Source organism: Xenopus laevis, chromosome 2L, assembly GCF_017654675.1.
Source record: "Xenopus laevis strain J_2021 chromosome 2L, Xenopus_laevis_v10.1, whole genome shotgun sequence".
NCBI classification, from domain to species: domain Eukaryota; kingdom Metazoa; phylum Chordata; class Amphibia; order Anura; family Pipidae; genus Xenopus; species Xenopus laevis.
Genome location: NC_054373.1, coordinates 157,470,106 through 157,492,693, shown reverse-complemented (window position 1 = coordinate 157,492,693; position 22,588 = coordinate 157,470,106). Strand labels below are relative to the sequence as shown.

Sequence of the window (22,588 nt, the reverse complement as noted above, 5' to 3'; positions counted from 1 at the left end):
AGAAAATAATGTGTTATCAAAACACAAAGGTCTCCGTTTGGAATAAAAAAATACACAAAATTAGAACAGCGAGAGTAGGAAAACATAGCTAACCAGTGATGCACTGAAACTGGCCATCTTCTCTTCTTATTGTAAATGCTTCCCCTGGATTAACTTGCACCAGAATAACCTGAAAAGAAATGGAAGAGAGAACATAAATTACTGGTCACCAAGTAACTCTTTTACCAATGCCACAATTCATAAATGCATTAAGCTCAAAGACCCCAAGGGGGCATATACATTGGGCTGTTTTTTAGGTTTTTACCCATAGAAAAGGTCTATCTCAGGCATGTCCAAAGTCAGGCCCGGGGGCAAAAGGCCCATTTTCAAATTTACACCGGCCCTCAGCCTCTGTCATGAAATGAATAATAATGAGGCCCACCAGCACAGTGCAATCAGGAATCACCTAGCCATAGCAGTAATATTTGGGCACATTAGTGAAATAATCTGCCACTTGGTCTATACTGCTGCCTGTGTGCTGAAGGTGTTAGCAATAGACACGTACTGGAACGTAGCGATGCACCGCTCTCGCATACTTCTTTAGGGCTGAAGGTGTTAATAGACGTACTGATGTGCCAGTACAGTAAACTAAAGACGTATGCGAGAGCAACACGTCACTACGAGCCAGTGGCAGATCATTTCACTAATGTGCCAAATATTACTCCTACAACTAAGTGATTCCTTGTTTAAATGAGTTAAATGATGTTAATGGTTCAAACAATGTCAGGCTGAATGGTTGGCCCCCACACATTTTCCCCTCACCAAATCTGGCCCACCTTGCAGTTTGGACACCCCTGGTCTATCTGATACACCTAGAGATGAAGCATACCACATACGGCTTGATACATCAAGTCCCTAAAGAGGCACATTGGAAATTAACAAAACTTAATCATTTCCATTTACAAGTCACTGAGATTGTCTGTTACAGTAAGGATTGAGGCTTTGTTACAATGATAAATAGTATTAACATATTCCTGATGCAGCCAATCAATGAGACTTTAGCCCCTTGCATGCCCAAAATAACATAGGAGCTGGTTTGAAAATCTCAGTTGATCTGCATAAGAGCTTTGATGTGAATTGTGTTCCATTTGTAAACCAAGGGGCTAGAGTAGACAATCAAATCATCCCAATCTGGGCTACCGTGTCATTGGCCAAATTGGGTAAAGATCCTACCATGTATGGCCAACACACACAGTATGAGCAATATAATCAATAAGATATACCTTAGGAGACTGCCCCATGCCACTCAACATATTCTTGGTACAGGTGTGGGATCCGTTATCCGGAAACCCATTATCCAGTAAACTCAGTATTACAGAAAGGCCGTCTCCCATAGAGTCAATTATAATAAAATGTAATTAAATTTTTTAATGATTTCCTTTTTCTTTGTAATAATAAAACAATAACTTGTACTTGATCAAAACTAAGATATAATTAATCCATATTGGAAACAAAATCAGTTAATTGGGTTTATTTAATGTTTACATGCTTTTCTAGTGGACTTAAGGTATGAAGATCCAAATTACAGAAAGATCCTTTATCAGGAAAACCCCCAGGTCCTGCGCATTCTGGATAACAGACCCCATATCTGTACAGGTTAATTTTCTGTCTGTTCCTTGCAAGTCATTATACATCTGGGATAGATACAGACCTTCACAAAGATTATGGACTAACTACCCCATGCTTTATACCAGGGATCCCCAACTTTTTTCACCCATGAGCAACATTCAAATGTAAGATGAGTTGGGGAGCAACATAAGCATGAAAATAGTTTCCGAGGATGCCAATGAAGGGCTGTGATTGGCTATTTGGTAGCCCCTATGTGGACTGGCAGCCTACAGAAAGCTTTGGCAATACAACTGTTTTTATGCAACCAAATGTTTCCTCCAAGCCTGGAATTCAAAAATAAGCATCGGCTTTGAGGCCACTGGGAGCAATATTTAAGGGGTTGGGGAGCAACATGTTGGTTATAAGCTACTGGTTGGGGATCACTGTTGTATACAATATGCATAGAAGCAGCCCATTGCTCTATGCTATTAATTATAAAAATAGATGTGGTCACAGCCATTCATGCACTAATGAATTCAGCATCTATCCCCAACATATCAGATTTCTATATACGCAAGCAGAACTCTTTGGAAAGCCATTCTGATCTCCAGTACCTGGAAGAGCAGGAGATAAAGACAAATAATAGCTAATGAATATTAAAGGTTGCAGGAAATCTCCCTGTTGTTTAGGTGACAAAGTACAATAATATGTTTAGTTGATAGACTGCCTAAGTCATGCACTGTGCATGTGTAGTGAGGCTGGATTTTGGCATCTCCAAAGGTTTCTCGCATGGTTAAATGGGGGGACAGTTGTGGATAGGGTTGCCACCTTTTCTGGAAAAAAATACCTGCCTTCCTATTTAACTTCTTTCCTTATTAATAACACTGGGATCAGCCATCATTTTTACCGGCCAGATGGCAACCCTAGTTGTGGATGAGGGTAAAACTGGAAAGTCTATCAGAAAATATTTTTGAGGATAAAAACATTCTTTGTATATAATATAATAGCATATGCTTACAGTACCGTATTTAAAGAGAAATGATTTTTAACTAAAAGGACTACTATCAGTTTAAAACAGCCTAAAAAATACACTCACTACCAATCCAATTAGTAAATTTACAGGGCGACCAATTAGAGTTCTTGCAGTTGGATCACATACAAAAAAGTTGGCTAAAAGCAGAGGAATTGAAAACACTTTCCATTATCATCAATGAAAATCACTGGGGTATAGCACATGGGTATGTGTGTGTGTGTATATGTATATATATATATATATATATATATATATATATATATATATATATATATATATATATATATATATATATATATATATATATATATATATATATATATATATATATATATATATAAAAATAAATATTTTGGTAGGTAATACCATGGTGGCTGTGATTTGTATAGTTTATAATGGGAAGTGATCTGTGTTTATTACAGGAGTTTTATTTAAACTGCTCAGTTTGGGTATAAAGTTGCAGTGACAAAGCATTGTGCATTTCCCTCACAGCTATTACCTGCATCAAAACAGGAAAGAAAAGCAGAAAATGTGTCCGTGGTAAGATTAATCTCATATTCTCGGAAGTCAGATAAGGATTTTCCACAGATCCTCAGGCTTTCCTTTGTTAACACTACCCTCTTAAACTGCCAGCAGTACATTCTTATAGCATGAGTCTACAGGGTCAATAGATGTGGGTGGTATCACATAATTTACCATCCTTCCATTTTGATGAATGGTCAGTTCTCCCTGAGTGGGTCCTATGGGTACGCCGGTTTCCTCCAACTTATAGCCAAGTTAACAGGTTCCTGATAAAATTGGCCTTACTGTGTGTTAATGTGATAGGGACCTTAGATTGTAAACTCCAATGGGGTAGGGATTGACTGTAAAATGTGTGTGATCTCTGTAAAGCTTTGTGGAAATATGTCAGCGCTATATAAAACGAAATAAATAAATAAATAAAAATCTGAAATGTAAAGTATTTAGTTTTACTAGAATTTAATATATAAATATATTCATTTAGATTAGCTTAAATGGGTAGCTCCACAGTGGCAGTGAATAATAAACAATTTATGGAAAGTGCTGTGGAATATGTCCTAAATAAGGGATAATAAAGGATCTTTATTAAATATAAAAGAAAAAAAATCATGAAATAAAGAATGGTAACCTTGGTAACTGCTAACACATCTATTTGTGTCCCTTTCTTTCTCACCTGTTTTTTCTCTAATGAAAGTTTCATTATTGGCCACAAAACATAAAAAAACTCTGCTCTAACACAACTCACCAAAAAAGTTCTCCTAATTAGAACAGTCTCTCCATTCTCTCTGCCTTTGCGGCATTGCTCCATCCTGGTGTTCCTTTTAAACTTGAAGTTGCTCTTTCAGCAGGTCATACAAATGGCAATATGAACTGCTCATTTATTTTTTTATTTCAGGCCTTGTAATCTTATACCAGTGAGCACCTAGGAGCGATCTTCCGTCTTCCTCTGTCTTTGTGCGGCTGCGCACTCACAGTAGAACGAAAATCTGAACTTTTAAATAAAAAGTCGGTTATTTCGTTCAACTGTGCATGTGTTTGCCCTGGGAAACTAGAAGAAGCCTGGAGAGGATCCATCCGTGGTGCTCAATGGTATAACCCCGGGCCAGTGCAGTTTTCTGTTAATAGGAGCACCGGCCCAGGGTTTCATGTAAGTCACTACAATCACTTGGGGGTGCCTAACATTTGGCACCCCTAAGTGCACAAGCCTTTCCTTCTTTAAAGGGATTCTGTCATGATTTTTACGGTGTTGTTTTTATTTATAAATTACACTGTAAATAATTCACTCTACCAAATAAAATTTCATTCCTGAACCAAAGTTATATTTTTTATCTTTAATTGTAATGTTGGTATGTAGTCAGCCATCTCCGGTCATTTTGCCTGGTCATGTGCTTTCAGAAAGAGCCAGTGCTGCACTATGCAAAACGAATCGCCACATGTGATTAGTTTTTTCATTTTAGCTGGCGCAGAATGAGGGAAGGCGTTTGGGGAGATTTGTCACCGCAAAGATGAGGCAATTAGTCACCAGGCGACCAAATCTCCCCAAAACGCCCAGTGTGGCCTTACCCTTAGGGAGCTGCTATCTGGTTAATTTCCCATTGTTCTGTTGTTAGGCTGCTGGGGAGGGGGGAAGGAAGGGGGTGATATCACTCCAACTTGCAGTACAGCAGTTAAGAGTGGCTGAAGTTTATCAGAGCACAAGTGACATGACTGGGGATCCTAGGGAAGTGGACAATATGTCTAGTCCCGTGTCAGATTTCAAAATAAAAAATATCAGTTTGCTCTTTTGAAAAACAGAAGTCTGCTGGAGTAGCTCTAACTGATGCAATTTGAAAAAACATGTTTTCCAATGACAGTATCCCTTTAATAACACCACCATCACCCCCTATCCCCAGACAAAGTGCTAAGGGTTATATTTGATTCTGCTCTCTCATTCACTCCTCATATCTAATCAATAACTAAAGCTAATTAGTGAAGACACTAACAACTAAAATGGTCTGACAACCGTGCCTTCGTCTGAACAGTTTAGTCTTTAGAGAAAGTAAAAAAAAATTATCAGTGCTAGCTGTCCCCAGCTGCTAAAAAGGCAGTGGATTAATTATGGAATCTGTGAGTCAGAAATTTAGTATTTGTAGACAAATGATACACTTTGAATAAAAAGATGCACCTTATACTATTCTCAAGACATTCGCACACTACACTATGGCCTAAACAGACCGCAAAACCGATTGAATCCTGCTTCATGAGCACCGGCATGAGATTAGACACTTTCCATTTTGTCCGCAGTTACAAGATCTAAACCTTTGTCAAATCTCTACGCAGTTACAAGATCTAAACCTTTGTCAAATCTCTAAACAAAAAAAAAAAAAAACAAAAAAAAAAAACTGTCCAGTTACTGTAAAACCAAATGGCAGCCAATTTTTGAATTGGCGCTAATACGGTTTGCTATTTTCACACCACGTGCCTAATAAGATTAGCCTCCATAAAATAACTAGTTGTTTCTGATCCCTCAAGCAAAATATTTATTCGTATGCCCCCTTTCTTTCCTCAAACAAAGATAAAAATATTTTTTGCACAGAATATCAGATGCATGACAGATTTGGTATGAGCTTTTGTCTTGCTTAATAAGGAAATGCTGTTACAGAGAAGGATACTTATGGAGTAGAATATTTATAAATAAATAACATTAAATAGAGATCCTAGATTAGACTTTAGTCTTCTTTTGACATGGATTCTGCTGTCTGCTACATTATTGTACATAAAAACATGAGGAAATTAGATCCTAGATGAGTTCGCTTATGACTGGCAGAACAACAAAGAAAGGAAGAGTAAAAAAAGAAAATTAAAAATGGCAGTAATTTTGTAGACTTCCTTTCTGGCTGCTAATCAGGCAAGGCACAAATAAATGTAACTTTATGGTCTGTAGATCTCCACTTTGGAATTGAAACTGCTAAGCTCCCACATAACCCAATGAAGAGGCTGTGAATGGCAAGAAGAATAGGGCATAAATACTGAAATCTATCCTGACGATAGATCTACTTTCTGGTTTGAATAACACCCAGCAGACATGATTTTCTTCAAATAGGTTATAGGAGGTCCCCCATAGGCTAAAACAGCAATTCGGCAGGTTTTAGATGGCGAATGGTTTAAAGTCAAATTTTTAAAGAGACAGTACATAATAAATTTCGATATTTGAAATTTTTTTCAAATTCAAATCACAAAAAATAGCTCGAAATTCGATTTTTTTTTTTCATTCGAAAATTCACCTCGACCTTTGATAAATCTGTCCCTAAGTTTTAGGCTTCTATATCAGGCCAAGGCAACGACAGCCTTTTAGCAGGGAAGATCTGTGTCACCAAAGATGCCCCAGTAGCTTCCCATCTTCTTTTCTGCTGATTCACTGCACATGCTCTGTGCTGCTGTCACTTACTGAGCTTAAGAGACCCACTCAAAATATACAGTACACATAGAATATAAATGTCACAATATAAGGCTGATTAGTAATTAATACAAATATTTTCTACATGGCAGCACAGAAACCAGTACAACTAGCATCAGAATTTAATAACAGCCCTGTAGGATCAGCTTATAAAATATAGTTTTACACATATATCAGAATATTGTCAACAGGTGATGGATCTGGAAATCAAGAAAGTTAAAGGGCCAATCATTTACTAAATGTGAACATGTTAGGCCATGTTCAGAGCCAGTATTTTTAGAGCTGCATACCCATCAGGATATATCTTTACTTCCATGTGCTTTTAACAATACTCAATTTTCCATCTCTAGTATTAAAAAAACTATAAAATTAACTAGAAACTTGGCTGTCTCTTAAAACACTTTATTGGCTCAGATGCACAGTATAGATGAAGACTACCGGTAGTTGTCTAGCATTGAAAGGGAAATGATTTTACAGTTCCATATTACATATCTCAAAGTCTATTGTTAGAAAATTGCCTTGATCTTTGTTTGCTTATCTCTACTGCACACCACAAATGAATAAAGAGCCTAGAGCATACAAACAGCAGAAGAAAAATAGCGTATGAGACAGGTTAGCTACACGTGATACAGCAAATTCATTCTTAAGGTTACAGAAAGGTTCTGGTAGCTGAACTATAACTTTTATTACTTCCAGTATCCCACTGACAGCTGAAATTGCTGGACGTGGAGAGAAGTACAGTAGATCAAGAACTGAAAGGTGGCACGTTTCATACACCTTTTCTCTAAATAAAGCACAAGCAATACAGAATACTGCCAGAAAGAAGAAGATTATAATTTGAATTTATCAGCTATATATGTGCATTATATTTTGTAGTTGGGTAATGAATGCCCAGACTGGGAATCTACAGCTGTTTTGGAACACATCCCAGAAGACTTCAAGATGTTTTTTTTTTTCTTTTTTTAAATAGTGACAACACCACTAGCAAAAAAAAGGGGTTAACAGGCTGCACATCAATCAATCCAGTAAATTAATGGAATCAATAGGATTCCATCTGTATCAAAAGTAATAAAGGGCACTGCAGGGTTTCTCGGGAGATACAATGGGGAAACAGACAAGTGAGCTCAGCCACAATGGAAACCTAACACAAAGAGTGAACATGCCATGCTCTGGTGTCACTGAAAATTCACCCTCCCGTTGCCGTTGTCTCAAACAAACCCTGGGAGCATGGTAACCTGGCAGCAAGCATGATCTAGCAAAGCATCGGCACTTTCACTTACTGTTGCTAGCATCCTTTGATGTGGCTCATTCGAGAGGCAATAGCAGGCGGACAAAGGCTGCAGGAAGACTCAAGAGACACCGCTCCCGATGTTCCAGTCTGTCCCATTCACTAGATAATCAGTACTGACGTCTCGGTCATCAGGCCTCCTTCTACTGAACAGGACAGCCTAACCCCTGACTTTAGATAGCATCGTATTTTCCTATGTCCCTTATCTCAAAGTCCATGGATAATGTATGTGCAGGCTGAATGTTAAAAGGTATGACCAATTATCAGTGCAGTCATCAATACCTACCTCAAGACTTGCTTCCTATCAAATCAGCCAATGTGCACGGAGCTTCCTGTGGTAGACGAATGTATCAGGTTTCCATGGAAACTAAATCAACAAATCGCTGCAGCAGCATCTGTTTCTGGATTATCTAACGTCAGCCAGCAGAAGGTTAGGATTTAAAAGAACTGGAGCACAGAAATATACCCCTCTTGTTATGGCATATTATGGTAATGACCACAAAGTGAAAGGCAGTCTTGTTTCAACCATCGCATGGACCAAAGGTTGGATGCCATGGTAACGGCACACTGGAGTTGAGACCCATGAATATACCCAAAAGCGGAGCCATTTGCAGTGTTACCCTTATGGAGTGGATGAGTAGGACTCTGATCGTGGAACAGGCACAACTCCTACTATGCACACATTCCAAAATAAACTAGCACCAAATGAGCTTCTGTGTACCAGTTGTCCCCATTGATTAGAAGTTGAAGGTAGTACACAGTGCCGGATTTCTCTACTCGGCGCCCCGAGGCCTCGGGTCCTAGCGCCCGCCGTCCACGCGAAAATCCACCCCCGCAAGCGTGCATGCGTCATAGTGCTGGGGACCGATGTGTTCCTCATGCGATAAACGATGTGGCCAGATGGCATGCCGTCCCTATAAGTTCGCCACCCTAGGCCCTGGCCTTTGTGCCCTTGCTACAAATCCGGGCCTGGTAGTACAAGCTACTGTTTTATCATCACAGAGAAAACAGAAATAATTAAAAAAAAAAATCTGAATTCTTTGATTAAACATAGCCTACAGGAGATGGCTTTTCCTGTAATTCTGAGCATTCTGGATAATTGACTTCTGGATAACTGTATATTCATCACTATGAAATACATTGTGAAAGTGAGCCATCATATCTGGAGTCACTTGGATATACAAGAAAAATGGATACACCCAGTGAACTACTCCTGATGTGGCTGTGAATATGGAGTTAGATTCAGACCCATGTTTTTTGACCCAAGTTTCTTTATAGTAGATTGGAGGCAGTGCACTCCTGGGTATCAGACCATAATCACTAATAATTGCCAAACTACGGAGCCGGAGTTCTCAGGTTTCTTTATACATGGTTGTAAAACTCTTCCTCCCTTTAGAAATTTTTTTTTTTTTTTTTAATTTAAAAAAATATAATTTGATTATTCAGTTCTCTTTTGGAAAGAGAAAAAATGGCAGATGTAGGGCAATCATGAAGAGGCAATCTATAAGAAAGGTACAACCAAATAATAGACTGTATCAGGAAACTGGGGGGGGGGGCAAAATCTGGTCCACAGGGATAATCGGTAAGAGATCTGTGGTTAAATACAAGATGAATTGTAATTCTAATCAAGTCTAATATACTCTCCAATGTACAATCATTTACTTGTCATAAGTTTTGAACTAAGAGTGAGAGCTCTGAAGAAGGGGTTGGATGGCTTTTTAGCTAGTGAGGGAATACAGGGTTATGGAAGATAGCTCATAGTACAAGTCGATCCAGGGACTCGTCTGAAGTCAAGAAGGAATTTTTTCCCCCTCTGAGGCAAATTGGAGAGGCTTCAGATGGGTTATTTTGCCTTCCTCTGGATCATCTAGCAGTTCGGTAGGTTATATATAGAGTTAAAAGATTGAACTACTTGATGGATGTGTGTCTTTTTTAAACCTAACTTTACTATGTTACTATGTAAGGGTGGCCATACACGATAATAACCACTTTTTTGGAGAGGTCGCAAAATGAGCGGATCTTTCCCCCATATGCCCACTAACGGCAGGGTGATATGGTTTGGCCCTAGGCAGGCAGGTTTCAGGGGCTGCCGCTGCCCCCCCAACCCGATCCGCGCTTCTAGCATCGGAGATAGGTGGAGCAGGGGCCGCATCGCTAGTGCAGTGAGCGATATTGCACGCTGCACTAGAAGAGACGAATTTCCGTTTTGAAAAATGGAAATTCGTCTCTTAAAGAAATACGGACACCAGAAATTAAACCATTTTACATCTATCATAGTATTGGCTTTGTTTGCTACTTATAATTTTGCCATAAAGTATTTGCTCAAAGCTTTTACATTACCCATCTGACTCCCAGTGCTCGTCTGTGAGGAGGCTGCCATATTTGTGCAGCTAAAGTCCGTTAGCATTAGAAACTTTAACCGACAGGCTGAGATGGGAGAGTCAGGTTGGCAAAACAGTCAGGCTTAGGAACATAAACTAAAAATTATTTACAAAAACAGACCTCTCAGCAAAAAATGATCAACATGACTTATAGGTAACTTTTAATGTACATTCTTATTTTTAAAGTTAACAGAGGCAGCTTTTTGCCACCCCTGGTAACTGGCCGCTCCTTGCTGCCTGAGCCAAAATTCTCACCTTGCCTCATGGCCGGAGCGGCCCTGGCCCTAACAATCGGATTACAACGAAGAGAATGGGTGGCGACAGGTCGTAGGACCGCATCAATTAGCCAATCAAATAAAACCTGCACAATCTATATCAGGCCGATTTTTGGCCTAATATCGATCTGGGGGACCCGTCGGAAGCCCTCAAACACGAGCAAATAAACTGCAGAATCAGTCTAAAGGACCGATATCGGCTGCCGTTTATGGCCACCTTTAGACAAGTAAATAAAGTTAAAAGTGGTATTTGTCTCCTCCAGGTCTTTATAAGCAGCTGACTTCTGTTAAACAGGCAGGAAGATACTGATTCATTAGGACCTTCATTAACTATAAATAACTGTAAAACCAATAAAACATTTAGTGAATTTATATTGATCTATAAGGCTGCATTTATATATTTTTACATTGTGGAAAAAATTTTTGGGTGGAGGAACCCTTTAAGGGATAAAGGCTTTCATGCCTTACAAGAATATGAGATGCAACAGGAACAAACTGCTTTTCAATGCAATGGAAATTATCCCAAAATATACACAGACTGCATGACTAACAGGGCTGCTGTGATGTCAAACGCTTTAAGATCATATTGCATTTCAATAACGATGGGAAATTAACAATTAAAAGCAAGTGACTCAGATTACACAACTAGTGGAAATACAAGACAAAGTTTGCTTCCAATAAATCTGCAACACGCAAAGGTTATACCAGTATACTATTCTAATACATCCATCATCTTATAGTAACATGCATGCAAACTATGCAATAATACATTTAAAGGTTTTTTTAGGCCACTGCATATATGTTTATATACTTGCCTGCAACATTTTCTAATAAAAATAGATCTTGTAGTAAAGGAACACAAGAGCTTCCCTCTATTATAAGAAAACAGAAAGGAGAAAATACAGCAGTTAACTTACATTATAAATCAATAGGAGAATGTAGCAAACACTGCAAGTAGAAGCAGGGATGCTCCTGCCATGAGAACCCTGCCTCGGGCAGCAGTGAGCAGCCAGTTACCAGGGGCTACAAATAGCAGCCTCTACTAACTTTAAGAGCCAAATTTCCAACTTTTAAAAAAATTCAGAAATTCGGCTCCGCTAGTGCAGAGAGCGCTTTATAGCAATGGTGATGCATTCCCCCTTTGACCTGCTCATACACTAAAGTTTTAAGCATGGAGAGGGAGGGGGGTGGCAGAAGCCCCAGGATTATGCCTGAGTAGACGCAACCTGAAAAATGTTCAATTTAGTAATGTGTAGGCCGGCCCGATAACCGAAGGTTCGGGCCGACACGGAACTCTAGTTGCGGGTGGTGGGCGGGTCCAGGTTGAGCTCTTCTTCCTGCTCTCCCCACCCGCCACCTCGCACTGACGGTCTGTATGCTTCCAACTTCCGTAAAAACCCAGCCCGCACATCACTAGTACCTATGGATTGGAGGAAAGCTGATGTAATTAAGATGTAAATAATATTACAATCTTGGCCTGGCAATTATAGGCTAGTAAATTTGACATCCGTGGTGGGCAAATGATTTGAAAGCTTGATAAGGGATCACATTCAAAATTTTTCCCTGGTAAATGGCATTATGAGCAGCAATCAGCATGGCTTTATGAAGGATAGGTCATGTCAGACATTTGGATTGATTTTTAAAGGAGAAGGAAAGGTTAAAACTAAGTAAGCCTTATCAGAAAGGTCCATCTAAATACACCAGTAAACCCCCAAAGTAATGTTGCTCTGAGTCCCCTGTCAAAAGAAACACTGCATTTCTTTCCTTCTATTGTGTACACATGGGCTTCTGTATCAGACTTCCTGCCTTCAGCTTAAACCTCATTGCCCTGGGCAAGAGCATGCTCAGTTTGCTCCTCTCCCACCACCCCTCCCTTGTCTACTGTAATCTGAGCCCAGAGCAGGGAGAGACTCAGGCAGGAAGTGATGTCACACCACATTAATACTGCAGCTCCTACTCTAAACAAACAGAGAGTTTCTAGAGCTGTTTACTCAGGTATGGTAAAACATTCTACAGAATAAATATAGCATTCTAGCTTGCACTATTGCAGCTAATCTATTGGCAATAAAATGCCTCTGTAGCTTTCCTTCTCCTTTAAGATGAGGTAAGTAAGATGCTGGACAGTGGGAAGCAGTAGATGTGATCTATGTGGATTTTGCCAAAGCATTTGATACTGTGCCCCACAAACGACTGATTTCTAAACTAAGGTCTCTTGAGCTTCATGAGGTCGTTTACACCTGGATAGGAAACAGGATTTGGCTACAGGATCGGTTACAGAGGGTGGTTGTTAATGCTACATTCTCTACTTGGAGTAAGGTTCTTAGTGGGGTCCCCTCAGGGCTCTGTATTGGGTCCACTTTTATGTAACTTGTTTATTAATGACTTAGGGGAGGGTATTGTAAGTAATGTATCAGTGTTTGTGGATGACTCAAAACTATGTAGCCCAGTTAATTCCATTCAGGATGCAATATCCTTGCAGCAGGATCTTTACAACCTGGCAATCTGAGCAGCTCAGTGGCAGATGAGATTTAGGGGGATGTAAAAATATGCAAGTCACTTATACCCTTAATGGGACTGCACTAGGCAAATCCATAATAGAAAAGGACCTTGGAGTCCTTGTAGATAATAAACTTGACTGAAGCAAGCAATGCAAGTCAGCAGCTTCAAGGGCAAACAAGGTCTTGAGCTGTATCAAAATGGGGCATAGATTTGGGGAGGGGGTGATTCTTCCACTATACAGAGTGATGGTAAGGCCTCATCTAGAATATACCTTACAGTTTGGTCTCCAGTGCAGATATAGGCTACTAAACTGATAAAAGCATAGCATACAAGGAATGACTGGCCAAATCTTTAAACAATTGGTTCAAGGAGAGCACTTCAAAGCAAAATGCTGTGAAAAAGTATTTATTCACTGACTACCATACACAACATGTTTCGGGCCATTTGTGCCCTTTCTCAAGTGACTGGCCAAGTTGGGGTTGTTTATGCTGGACAAGAGGTGCCAGAGGGGTGATATGATAACTATAGATAAATATACAAAGGAATCATGTAATAATCTCTCTAATTCTTTAATTACCAGTAGGCCTTTCCAGATGACACATTGGCAAGTAAGGAGATGCCAGATAAATATTCTGTAAGGGTTTTTTACAGGAGATCTGTGAAGATGTGAAATCAGTCGTGCTGGCTGATACATTCGATTGCTTTAAAAGGGTTGTTCGCCTTTAAATGATCTTTTAGTATGATGTAGAAAGTGATATTCTGAGATGATTTGCAATTGGTTTTTATTATTTTTGGTCTTTGAGCTATTTAGCTTTTTATTCAGCAGCATTCCAGTTTACAATTACGGCAAACTGGTTGCTAGGGTCCTAATTATTCTAGCAACAAAGCATTAATTTGAATAATAGACTGGAATATTAATAGGAAAGGGCTTGAATAGAAAGATGAGTAATTAAAAGTAGCAATAACAATAAATTTGTAGCTTTGCAGGGCATTTGTTTTTAGATGACCACCATTTGAATGCTAGAACGAGTGAGAAGAAGGCAAATAAGTAAAAAGACTATAAAAAATAAATAATGAAGACAAATTGAAACGTTTCTTGAAATTGGCCATTCTATAACATACTAAGGGGCAGATTTACTAAAGGGCTTAGTGGCCATCACTAGCGACAATTTGCCAGAAATCTCATCCACATCACTAACAGGTGTAGACGAAAATTCGCTAGCGAAACAGACCATCACTAGCGCAGTTTCCCATCCTATCGCCAGACAAATTTTTGAGAACTATCATTACTCCACAAATTCAATTCAAGTGCGAATTTTACAGCGCATTACCTCTTTTGCCAGAGTTTCCTTGGCCAGCTTAGACCTGGCGAACTGATAAGATGAAGCTACATGCTCCTCCATCTTATGTCAGTGACATCATATCCTGTAAAAAGACTGGCCTTTTTCATATTTTAAAGGGGGATTGCCTTTAAAAGTTCTAACTATTAAAGATTTTTGTGTTAACTTTTTGTGTTTCTTTCCCAACCATTTGGGGCATGCCACATTTGTTTTAGGGTGGGCTCGTGTCTAGGGCATTAGAGGAGCTCTTTTATCTTTATTATGCTTCCTTCGACATTTGCATTAACATTACTAATAAAGATGTCCATACAACCTATATGTACCCGCCCTATTCAAATTGACCTAAGCATAAGAGTACTAATGAAGTTTCACTAGGCAAAAATAAATTCTAGCGAAAGTTCGCTATGAAATGCTTGCGCTGATAAATTAACACTAGCGAAGCTTCGCCAGCATTCGGCTACCCAGACGCATTTTAGTGAATTAGTGTAGTGGTATCGGATTTTCGTCTGCCAAAGTGGCGCTAGTGCAGCAGATCACCCTTTACTGAATTTGCCCTAAGAGTTAACTTAAAAGTGAACCACCCCTTTAAGAAGGGGTTGGATGGCTTTTTAGCAAGTGAGGGAATAGAGGGTTATGGAAGATAGCTCATAGTACAAGTTGATCCAGTTGCTCCAAATGTTTTTTTTTGCCTTCCTCTGGACTAACTAGCATTTAGGAAGGTTATATGTAGACTTAAAAGGTTGAACTTGATAGACGTCTGTCTTTTTTCATCCTAACTTACTATGTTATTGTGATTTGCAATTTGAGATATTGGGATTCTGGCCTACCCAAAGAGGCACCATCGGCCATTTTGTCTGCGAAAACATTTGAATGAAGCATCTGGCATGACAGAGCCTTTATTTTAATCTTTTTCTTCCTCTTATTTGTTAACTGTAGAACCCCCATTATATGTTTCTTAGGAACCAGAAAAAAAATGGTGAAAAAAAAACAGGAAAACGGAAAAAAAGTGGATGGAAAATTGAAATTTCACTGTAATATATTTGTTTTCCTGGAATGCACATACAAAAGCACAAATGTTTTATATTTATTTGAAATAATCCCAATAATCAAAACAATTATTTTCTAGTAGATGTTTACCCTGGGCCCACCTGGCCTTGTTTGCCTAATGTCACTTTCCTCTGGTGAACAAAGAAATACCTACATTGCAAAAAGAGTATTTCATTATATCTGTTCTCTTCATTGAAAAAGAATTTCCATGCTTTCTAACTATTATCTATTATTTCTTCAGCCCTTAATGGCCGACTGAAGTTTTCAGAAAAAGGTGAAAGAAACCTTTGTGGAAATGTGCCGGACAGAGATAAGATAGCTTCCTTCAAATTGCAGTGCTTATAGTGGATATTTTTCGAGGGAAAAAAATAATCTGTAATGTATGTACAATTCAGTGCTCAAAGGTTTAAAATCCCACACTGTCAACATTATCAGGCTGCACAGAAATAAATAATCCAAATTGTGACTTTAACCCTTTAATTTTATGCGAGTGAGTGTTCAGGGAGACACAAGTAGGTTTAGGATTTGGCTGAATCAGAATGTTGCAAAAAGTGTTACAATTCAGACAAATCTGAAACCGAATTCCGGATTCTAGTTGTTAATAAAATACCCTTTAAATGTAATGCTTGCCAGTATATACCAGATAACCTCACTGTGTGCTATCAGAGTTAATGAGCTTGCCTTCCCTGTGCCCTGCACTAACGTATTCATAAAATCTAAGCACCAGACATTCCTTCCATCAGCTTCTAAGCCATAACATCACAGGCCATGACCCACAGACGAATAAAAGAGAAAGTGCTATGCAAAAGGTACATTAATAACTGCAGAATGGGATTGCAATGCACACCTCTGAACTGCATAAGCAGCAAGCAGTCAGGAGGACTAATAGATTAGGTACATGAGCCAGTAGAATACAGCAGGCCTATGAGGGTCTCTTGTTATATTATTAAAATAATAATATATGACATTTTGACAAATAGCACAGCCTGCAACCAAGGTCTAGAGAAATCAACAACTTAATGGAATAAGAAAGGTAAAGGGGAAAGGGAGGTTATCCAGGAAAGAAAGCACCTCATTCACAGATAAATATATTATATAACACTATTAAAATTTGATGTAATTCCTACTATGAATAAATGTAACATTACTCTCACTGTTGAGTAGTGATGAGCGGATTTATTCGCCAGCCATGGAGTCACTGCGAAATTCCGAATTTTGGCATGAGCAAATTTTTTGGCGAAACTGCGACGAAAATTTGCTGCAGAAATTTTTGCCACAAAAATGCCCATAAGAAAAAACACCCATTGACTTTAATGCATTTGGAGAAAAAACTCCCCATAGCTAAAAAATGATGGGAAAATGCTGCATTGTTAGTAAAAAAATTACACTTTGAACACTGTACTTGCGGATCAAAAATGTCTGCATCTTCCTCACTTTTGTTACCCAGAAAGACAAGCCATTTTATTCTAAAGGTTAAAAAAAATCATAGTGTGCTTCCCTTCAAATTTGTGAACGTTTTCACAAATTGGGAAATTAATCACAGTGAAGACACTGGGGGAAAAGTCTTGTAAAGAACAATTCAAATGTTTCACTGGTGATTAGATTCAGTTTGAAGATAGAAGTTATCTTGTACTTCCTAATGTGAATGCTCTCTTGACATACTGAAATTATATAAGTAGTTTGACCTTTTATTAATCTGCCCCTTAGGTGAAAATGCTAGGGAACAATAAGGAATATTGGGAATATTATCCTGACTATTTGATTTTTTTTTTTTTTTAAACTAATGACAGTTTGAAAAAGAAAAAACTGTTTGCTCATTATAATATGTGAATTAGCATTTGTATTCAGTTCGGCTGAATCCGAATTTTGCTGAAAAAAGCAGAATCTTGAACCTAATCTTGGATTTGGTGCATCACTAGTATTTTTGGACTCAAGCTATTTCCAGGGTTGGGGGTATAATAAATACCAAAAAAAAAATGTTGAAATTAGTTAAAGTTAGTTTAAAAAATTTCAAAAATATAAGTTTTTTTTTAAACCCGAAAATGTGAATCTTGACCAAAAAACAACAACTCGGAAATTTGAATTTTCATGGAAAACACAATTCGATCCTTAATAAATAATCCCCCAAATGTGAAGTATACCTTTCCCAGATAAATGACTGTATCAAAAAGGTTCATATGAATATTAATAATAATTCAAATTGGTGCTTACCCATAGAGTAGATGCAGATATGGTCAGGATGAAGGAATCTTTTGTAAGGACAGTGTGGTGTTATGCACCAGTGCACATGCCCATGCCGCACTCATTCACTAATATAGCAACAATCCTATTGGCTACTGCCCAGTGATTGGCATGCACATTGGAGCTTAAAGCCACACTGTCCTTACAGAAGATTATGCCAATCTCTACAATTACATGGAAAAGGAGGGGGTTAGCGACCTTCTTCTCCAGAAGGGGTAGCCCAAAAGCACTTTATAAAAAGTGCAAACTTTTATTATTAATACAATTTAAACAATCCATTTTCAATACATTAATGTCCTAAGTCCTACAACTTTGCTTAAGTTGAACATCCAATTTAACATTGTGTTGCGCTATAGGTCTATAATAAACAGACACTTGGACAAAGGATGACATAACAAATGTGCTGACATTTTCCTAAACAAAGTTGGTGCTAAATGAACGACTTCTTCATAAAAGCACAGCCACAAACTGTGCAGCCAATGTAAATGTTCTAAATAAACAGGACTGACATTTAACATCTGACTTTATTGTAACTGAACAAATAATGTCTAGATTTACCAAAGTAGGTTATACTGTGTGATTTAAGCAGCTGTTGCAAGAGGAAGATTTAAAATCTCTTTTTTATTAAGCGGGAAGCAGATAAAATATTTGGGGGGCATTTTTATTGCATCATGCATATAATAAAACAAGTCATTCAAATGCACAGAAACTAAAAGCTTTCTGCAACTGCTGCATAGACTACAACAATAGGAAACTGATTTGTCTCTATATTTCATTAAATTTGGTTATATGTAGGGGTTCTGAACCAGCCTCTAGAGAGGCTTTGCATTTGTCATGGTAAACACTTTTTCTACATCCATTTGAAGCAAAAACAAAATAACAAATGCTGCCATGGTATGTGTGGTGTTTTGATTAGGGATAGACTGAATTCACTATTTGGGATTCTGCCGAATCCCCGAAACCTTCGTGAAAGATTCGGCCGAATACCGAACATAGTCCTAATTTGCATATGCAAATGAGGGGCAGAAAAGGAAAAGGTGAAAAAAAAAATATTCTTTTGTGATGAAAAGTCACAGGATTTCCCTACCAATCCATAATTTACATATGCAAATTAGGATTTGGACTCATTTTGGCCAGGCACAAGGATTCGGCCTAATCCGAAAACACTGAATCTTGGTCGAATCCTGAATCAAATCCTGGATTTGGTGCATCCCTAGTTTTGGTGTCCCACCTAAGTGCCAGAGCATGGTTTGGAGTGTTGGCAGTGAGTGCCAGGCAACCCATGTTACATGATTTGAATTGTGTGCAAATGCATTCCTCAATAAACCAAGGTCTTGTATCTCAGTGCAGCCTGAGGCTTAATTTGGGCAAGGCATCACACAACAGCAGTAACAGAGAACAAATGACGGCCCAACAAGTAAGTGTAGAGGGCTCCCTTCCGTTTGATTAGTCATACACACAACATTTTGTGGAATTATGCACTGTGCTGCCTTGTCATTTGTTTAATATACTGCATTTTGAAACTTGTCACAAATAATGGAGTGCCATGTCCATAGGGTCACATGTGTCTGCAAACACTAGAGGAATGAAAAATACAGTAAAACCTTTTGCACTTGCCATTCTGGGATAAAACCATGCTTTACTGAAAACACTAACTAAAAGAGGGCACTTGCTTTTAAATGTGATCTCTGTGAAGAGTCAGCAAGAACTAGCAGAGATGGGGAACAAGGGTTCAATAGAACAAAGATACCGGCACAAGGCTTTAGTTTGCAGGGAAAGCCTTGCTTTAATCCTTTGTGCGGAAGTGCAACGTTTCGGGGCCACACCCCTTTATCAAGGGTTCAACTCAATGTCAACTAACTGGCAGTTGAACTATTTGAACACTATGCTTTTTTCGGAATAAAAAAATAAAACCTTTTGCACTTGCCATTCTGGGATAAAACCCTGCTTTACTGAAAACACTAACTAAAAGAAGGCACTGGTCTTTAAAAGTGGTCTCTGTTAAGGGAATCAGCAAGAACTAGCAGAGATGGGGAACAGGGGCTCAACTCAATGCCAACTAACTGGCAGTTGTGCAACACAACACAGGCTACAATGCCTAGTTAAGGCACAGCCACTGGCAGCTAAACCCAGGGCTACCTTTCAATCTCCTTTCTACCTAAGATTCTTTCTAAAATGCACCAAATCCACTATTTTAGGTGAAAAATCTTGGCCTAGGTCCAAACTGAATCTTGGATTCGGTGTGTCCCTAATCCTTTAATTTTAAAAGGCCCTAGTTGGCACAACAATGTTCTGATGGTGACAGGCACTGTTGGTAACCAAAAAAAAAAAGCCTAACAAGTTCTAGGGATGGGCACATTTTTTCGCCTTGTTTCACTGCAGAATTGACGCCCATAGACTTGTATGGCTGCATATGTCAAAAAAAAAAAAAAAAAAAAGATGCGTGACAAATATATTTTGCCGTGCATCAAAAACTTTTTGACGCCCATAGACTTTAATGGGCGTCAACAACAATTCACCAGCGGCAAATTTTTGGCAAAATGAAACGGGGCAAATTCGCCCATCCCTACTAACAACTAAAGATTGGTACCCATTAGCATGCCCACCATCAGAAACGTATTCAGCACTCTGTAAAAGCACAGTCGGGCCAATGGATCCTGGAAGCCACATGCTAAATGAGCCAATAACAATAGCAGGCATGGTGTCACCATGTGTCTTCTGAGTCCTTTGAAATCCAGCCCCCCCCAGTGTTGACCCCCGGAATTCTGAATTCCCTCCTATCCATGGATCTGCCCTCCCTTAAGGCTATGGCACACACAATTTTTTTTCTCCAAACACATCTGGTTTTCTGGGGGAACCTATTGTTTGAGGCTTTTATGATTCATAGGATCACTTGCACCAGTAGCAGAGGAAAAGAGTTGCCAAATAACCGGCACTATATAATGGATAGAATTAGTATGCAGAGTAAAGGGGGCCCTTATATAAAATGGATACCAGACCTGGAAGAGTACTGCAGCCAAATATAAATTCTGGAGCCTTGGGGTTCCTATATATCGAGTATACATGGAATATAGATTAAGGAACCCCTAGAAAAGGGTAACAAGTGTCCCAGCACATGTTGGACTCTATAATATATGCAGGCAGTATACCAAGCCTAGGAGCCTTATAATATACCATAGGAGTTTACTTAGAGCAGAAGTGCCCAATGGTATATCAGGGATCTGTATAAGGAGTGGGAGTCACTCCAAAGCATTTCAGTGCAGCTCTTGGGAGTTGCCATAAAGAGGCGAGTGTTGGGCTGTGTTGCACGGGCAGAAAAGGTGGTGTAGGTTGGAGCTAGGGGAGGAGCCAGGCAGATGATGGCTGCAGTTGGCAGCAGCTCCGTGGGATCAGATGAGCCGCCCTCTCAGGCTGTATATGGTATGAACTCTGGCAACTACCCCTTTATCTCTGGCTCCGTCTTTGGTACCAACCCAAACAACTATGGTCACCAAATTTTGTCTGTCTACGGTACCAAATAACTGTCCTCCTTAATACCTCTCCTTCTGTGCTGTAACTCCCTCATCTCTTCGGGGGCCCTGCAGTACGCAGTTTCAATTTGCTGTTGTTAGGCCCTTCATTAACAATCTCACTAAGGGGCAAATTCACTAAGATGCGAAGTTGCGCCAGGCGCAACTTCGCCGCACTTCGCCAGGCGTAGTTTCGCCAGGGCTCCGCAAATTCACTAAAATCCGAAGTTGCGCACAGGGGTAGCGTAAGGTTGCGGAGTTGCGCTAGCGTTGATTCGCTATATAAATCGAAGTTACGCTAGCGAAGGCTAATTTGCATACGGCACGAAATTCAAATTTCAATGGAGGAACACGTATCTGCACTACAAATGCCTAGAAAACCTTCAAATCAGCAAATAAAAATTTTATTTTGCCCTACACATGTGCCCACTGTCTAGGTAAGCTGCCATGAGTCAGGAAATGTAGGGGGGAGGAAGGGGAGCCCCAAAAAATTTTCGATCTTTTTCAGCCTATCAGCCATCATGTAGAAAACACGCCAGCGTTTTTTGGGACTTAGAAAAAAAAATTGACTTTTTTTTAAACAATCCCTATCTACTCTATTGCGCTTCGCCAGGTCTGAGGTGGCGAAGGAAGTCTAGCGTAAAAGGTAGCGTTCAGTACACTGCGCAAGTTAGTGAATTTGCGTAGTTTCGTCGCTAGCGAAACTTCGCCTGGCGTAAGGTTTCGAAGTAACACTAGCGAAACTACGCCAGCGTTCGTTAGTGAATTTGCGCAGTAGCGAAAATGCCAAACGCTAGCGAATTAACGCTAGCGTTCGGCGCTTCGTGGCTTAGTGAATTTGCCCCTAAATGTTTTCTTTACAGAACTCGTGTTCCACTCATTCTTATGAGGACAGACCTGCCGACCCAGTCCTCCTCAGCCCACACAGGCCTGTCTCCCCCAAACAGATGCAAGCACAGCATCTGGCACAAGTGGGGGTGGGGAGAGTATTAGGAGCGGTGCAAGGTTGGGTGTCAGGAGAAGGGCCCTTGAGTCTCAGGCCCTAACACAGTAGTCCAACTCTATGTGAGTAACATGGCACGTGAGCTTACAATTTTTAGTAATGTGTCGGGGGCTGTTTGCAGGTTTTTTTTTTGGGGGATCCTACTTTTAACAGAATAGCTGCCACAGGGGTCTCTGTAGTAAACAGTTGTGCACGGTTTCTACATGTTCCAGGGAAGAAAAACATTGTGATAAAAATACCCACACTGTAAGAGCATTTTCTTCTAAAAAGTGACAATAAAAGGACTCTTTTTTTTTTTTACAAATCAGAAAAAAGGGAAAAATTAGGAGAGAAAAAATGGGGGGGGGAGGGGGAACTTGTTACATTTTGTTTGCTATGGGCCTAACTCTGACGTGTGTAGGAGGTTCCCTGCCAGTTCATTTGGGTTCCT

At 39.5% G+C, this 22,588-nt stretch overlaps 1 protein-coding gene across 5 annotated transcripts in view; it reads right to left on the bottom strand.

Annotated features, from left to right (window-relative positions):
• The window catches only part of fndc3a.L (fibronectin type III domain containing 3A L homeolog), a 102,365-nt gene that overhangs the window by 54,331 nt on the left and 25,446 nt on the right, over window positions 1-22,588 (bottom strand). For 4 of the 5 annotated variants that reach the window (XM_041582604.1, XM_018247598.2, XM_018247599.2 and 1 more), the window contains one exon: window positions 94-169. In XM_041582604.1, the coding sequence (XP_041438538.1) occupies window positions 94-169 (76 nt within the window). Of the gene's footprint in view, window positions 1-93; window positions 170-7,855; window positions 8,529-22,588 lie in introns of those variants that run through there. The other variant, XM_041582602.1, reaches the window with a different exon arrangement.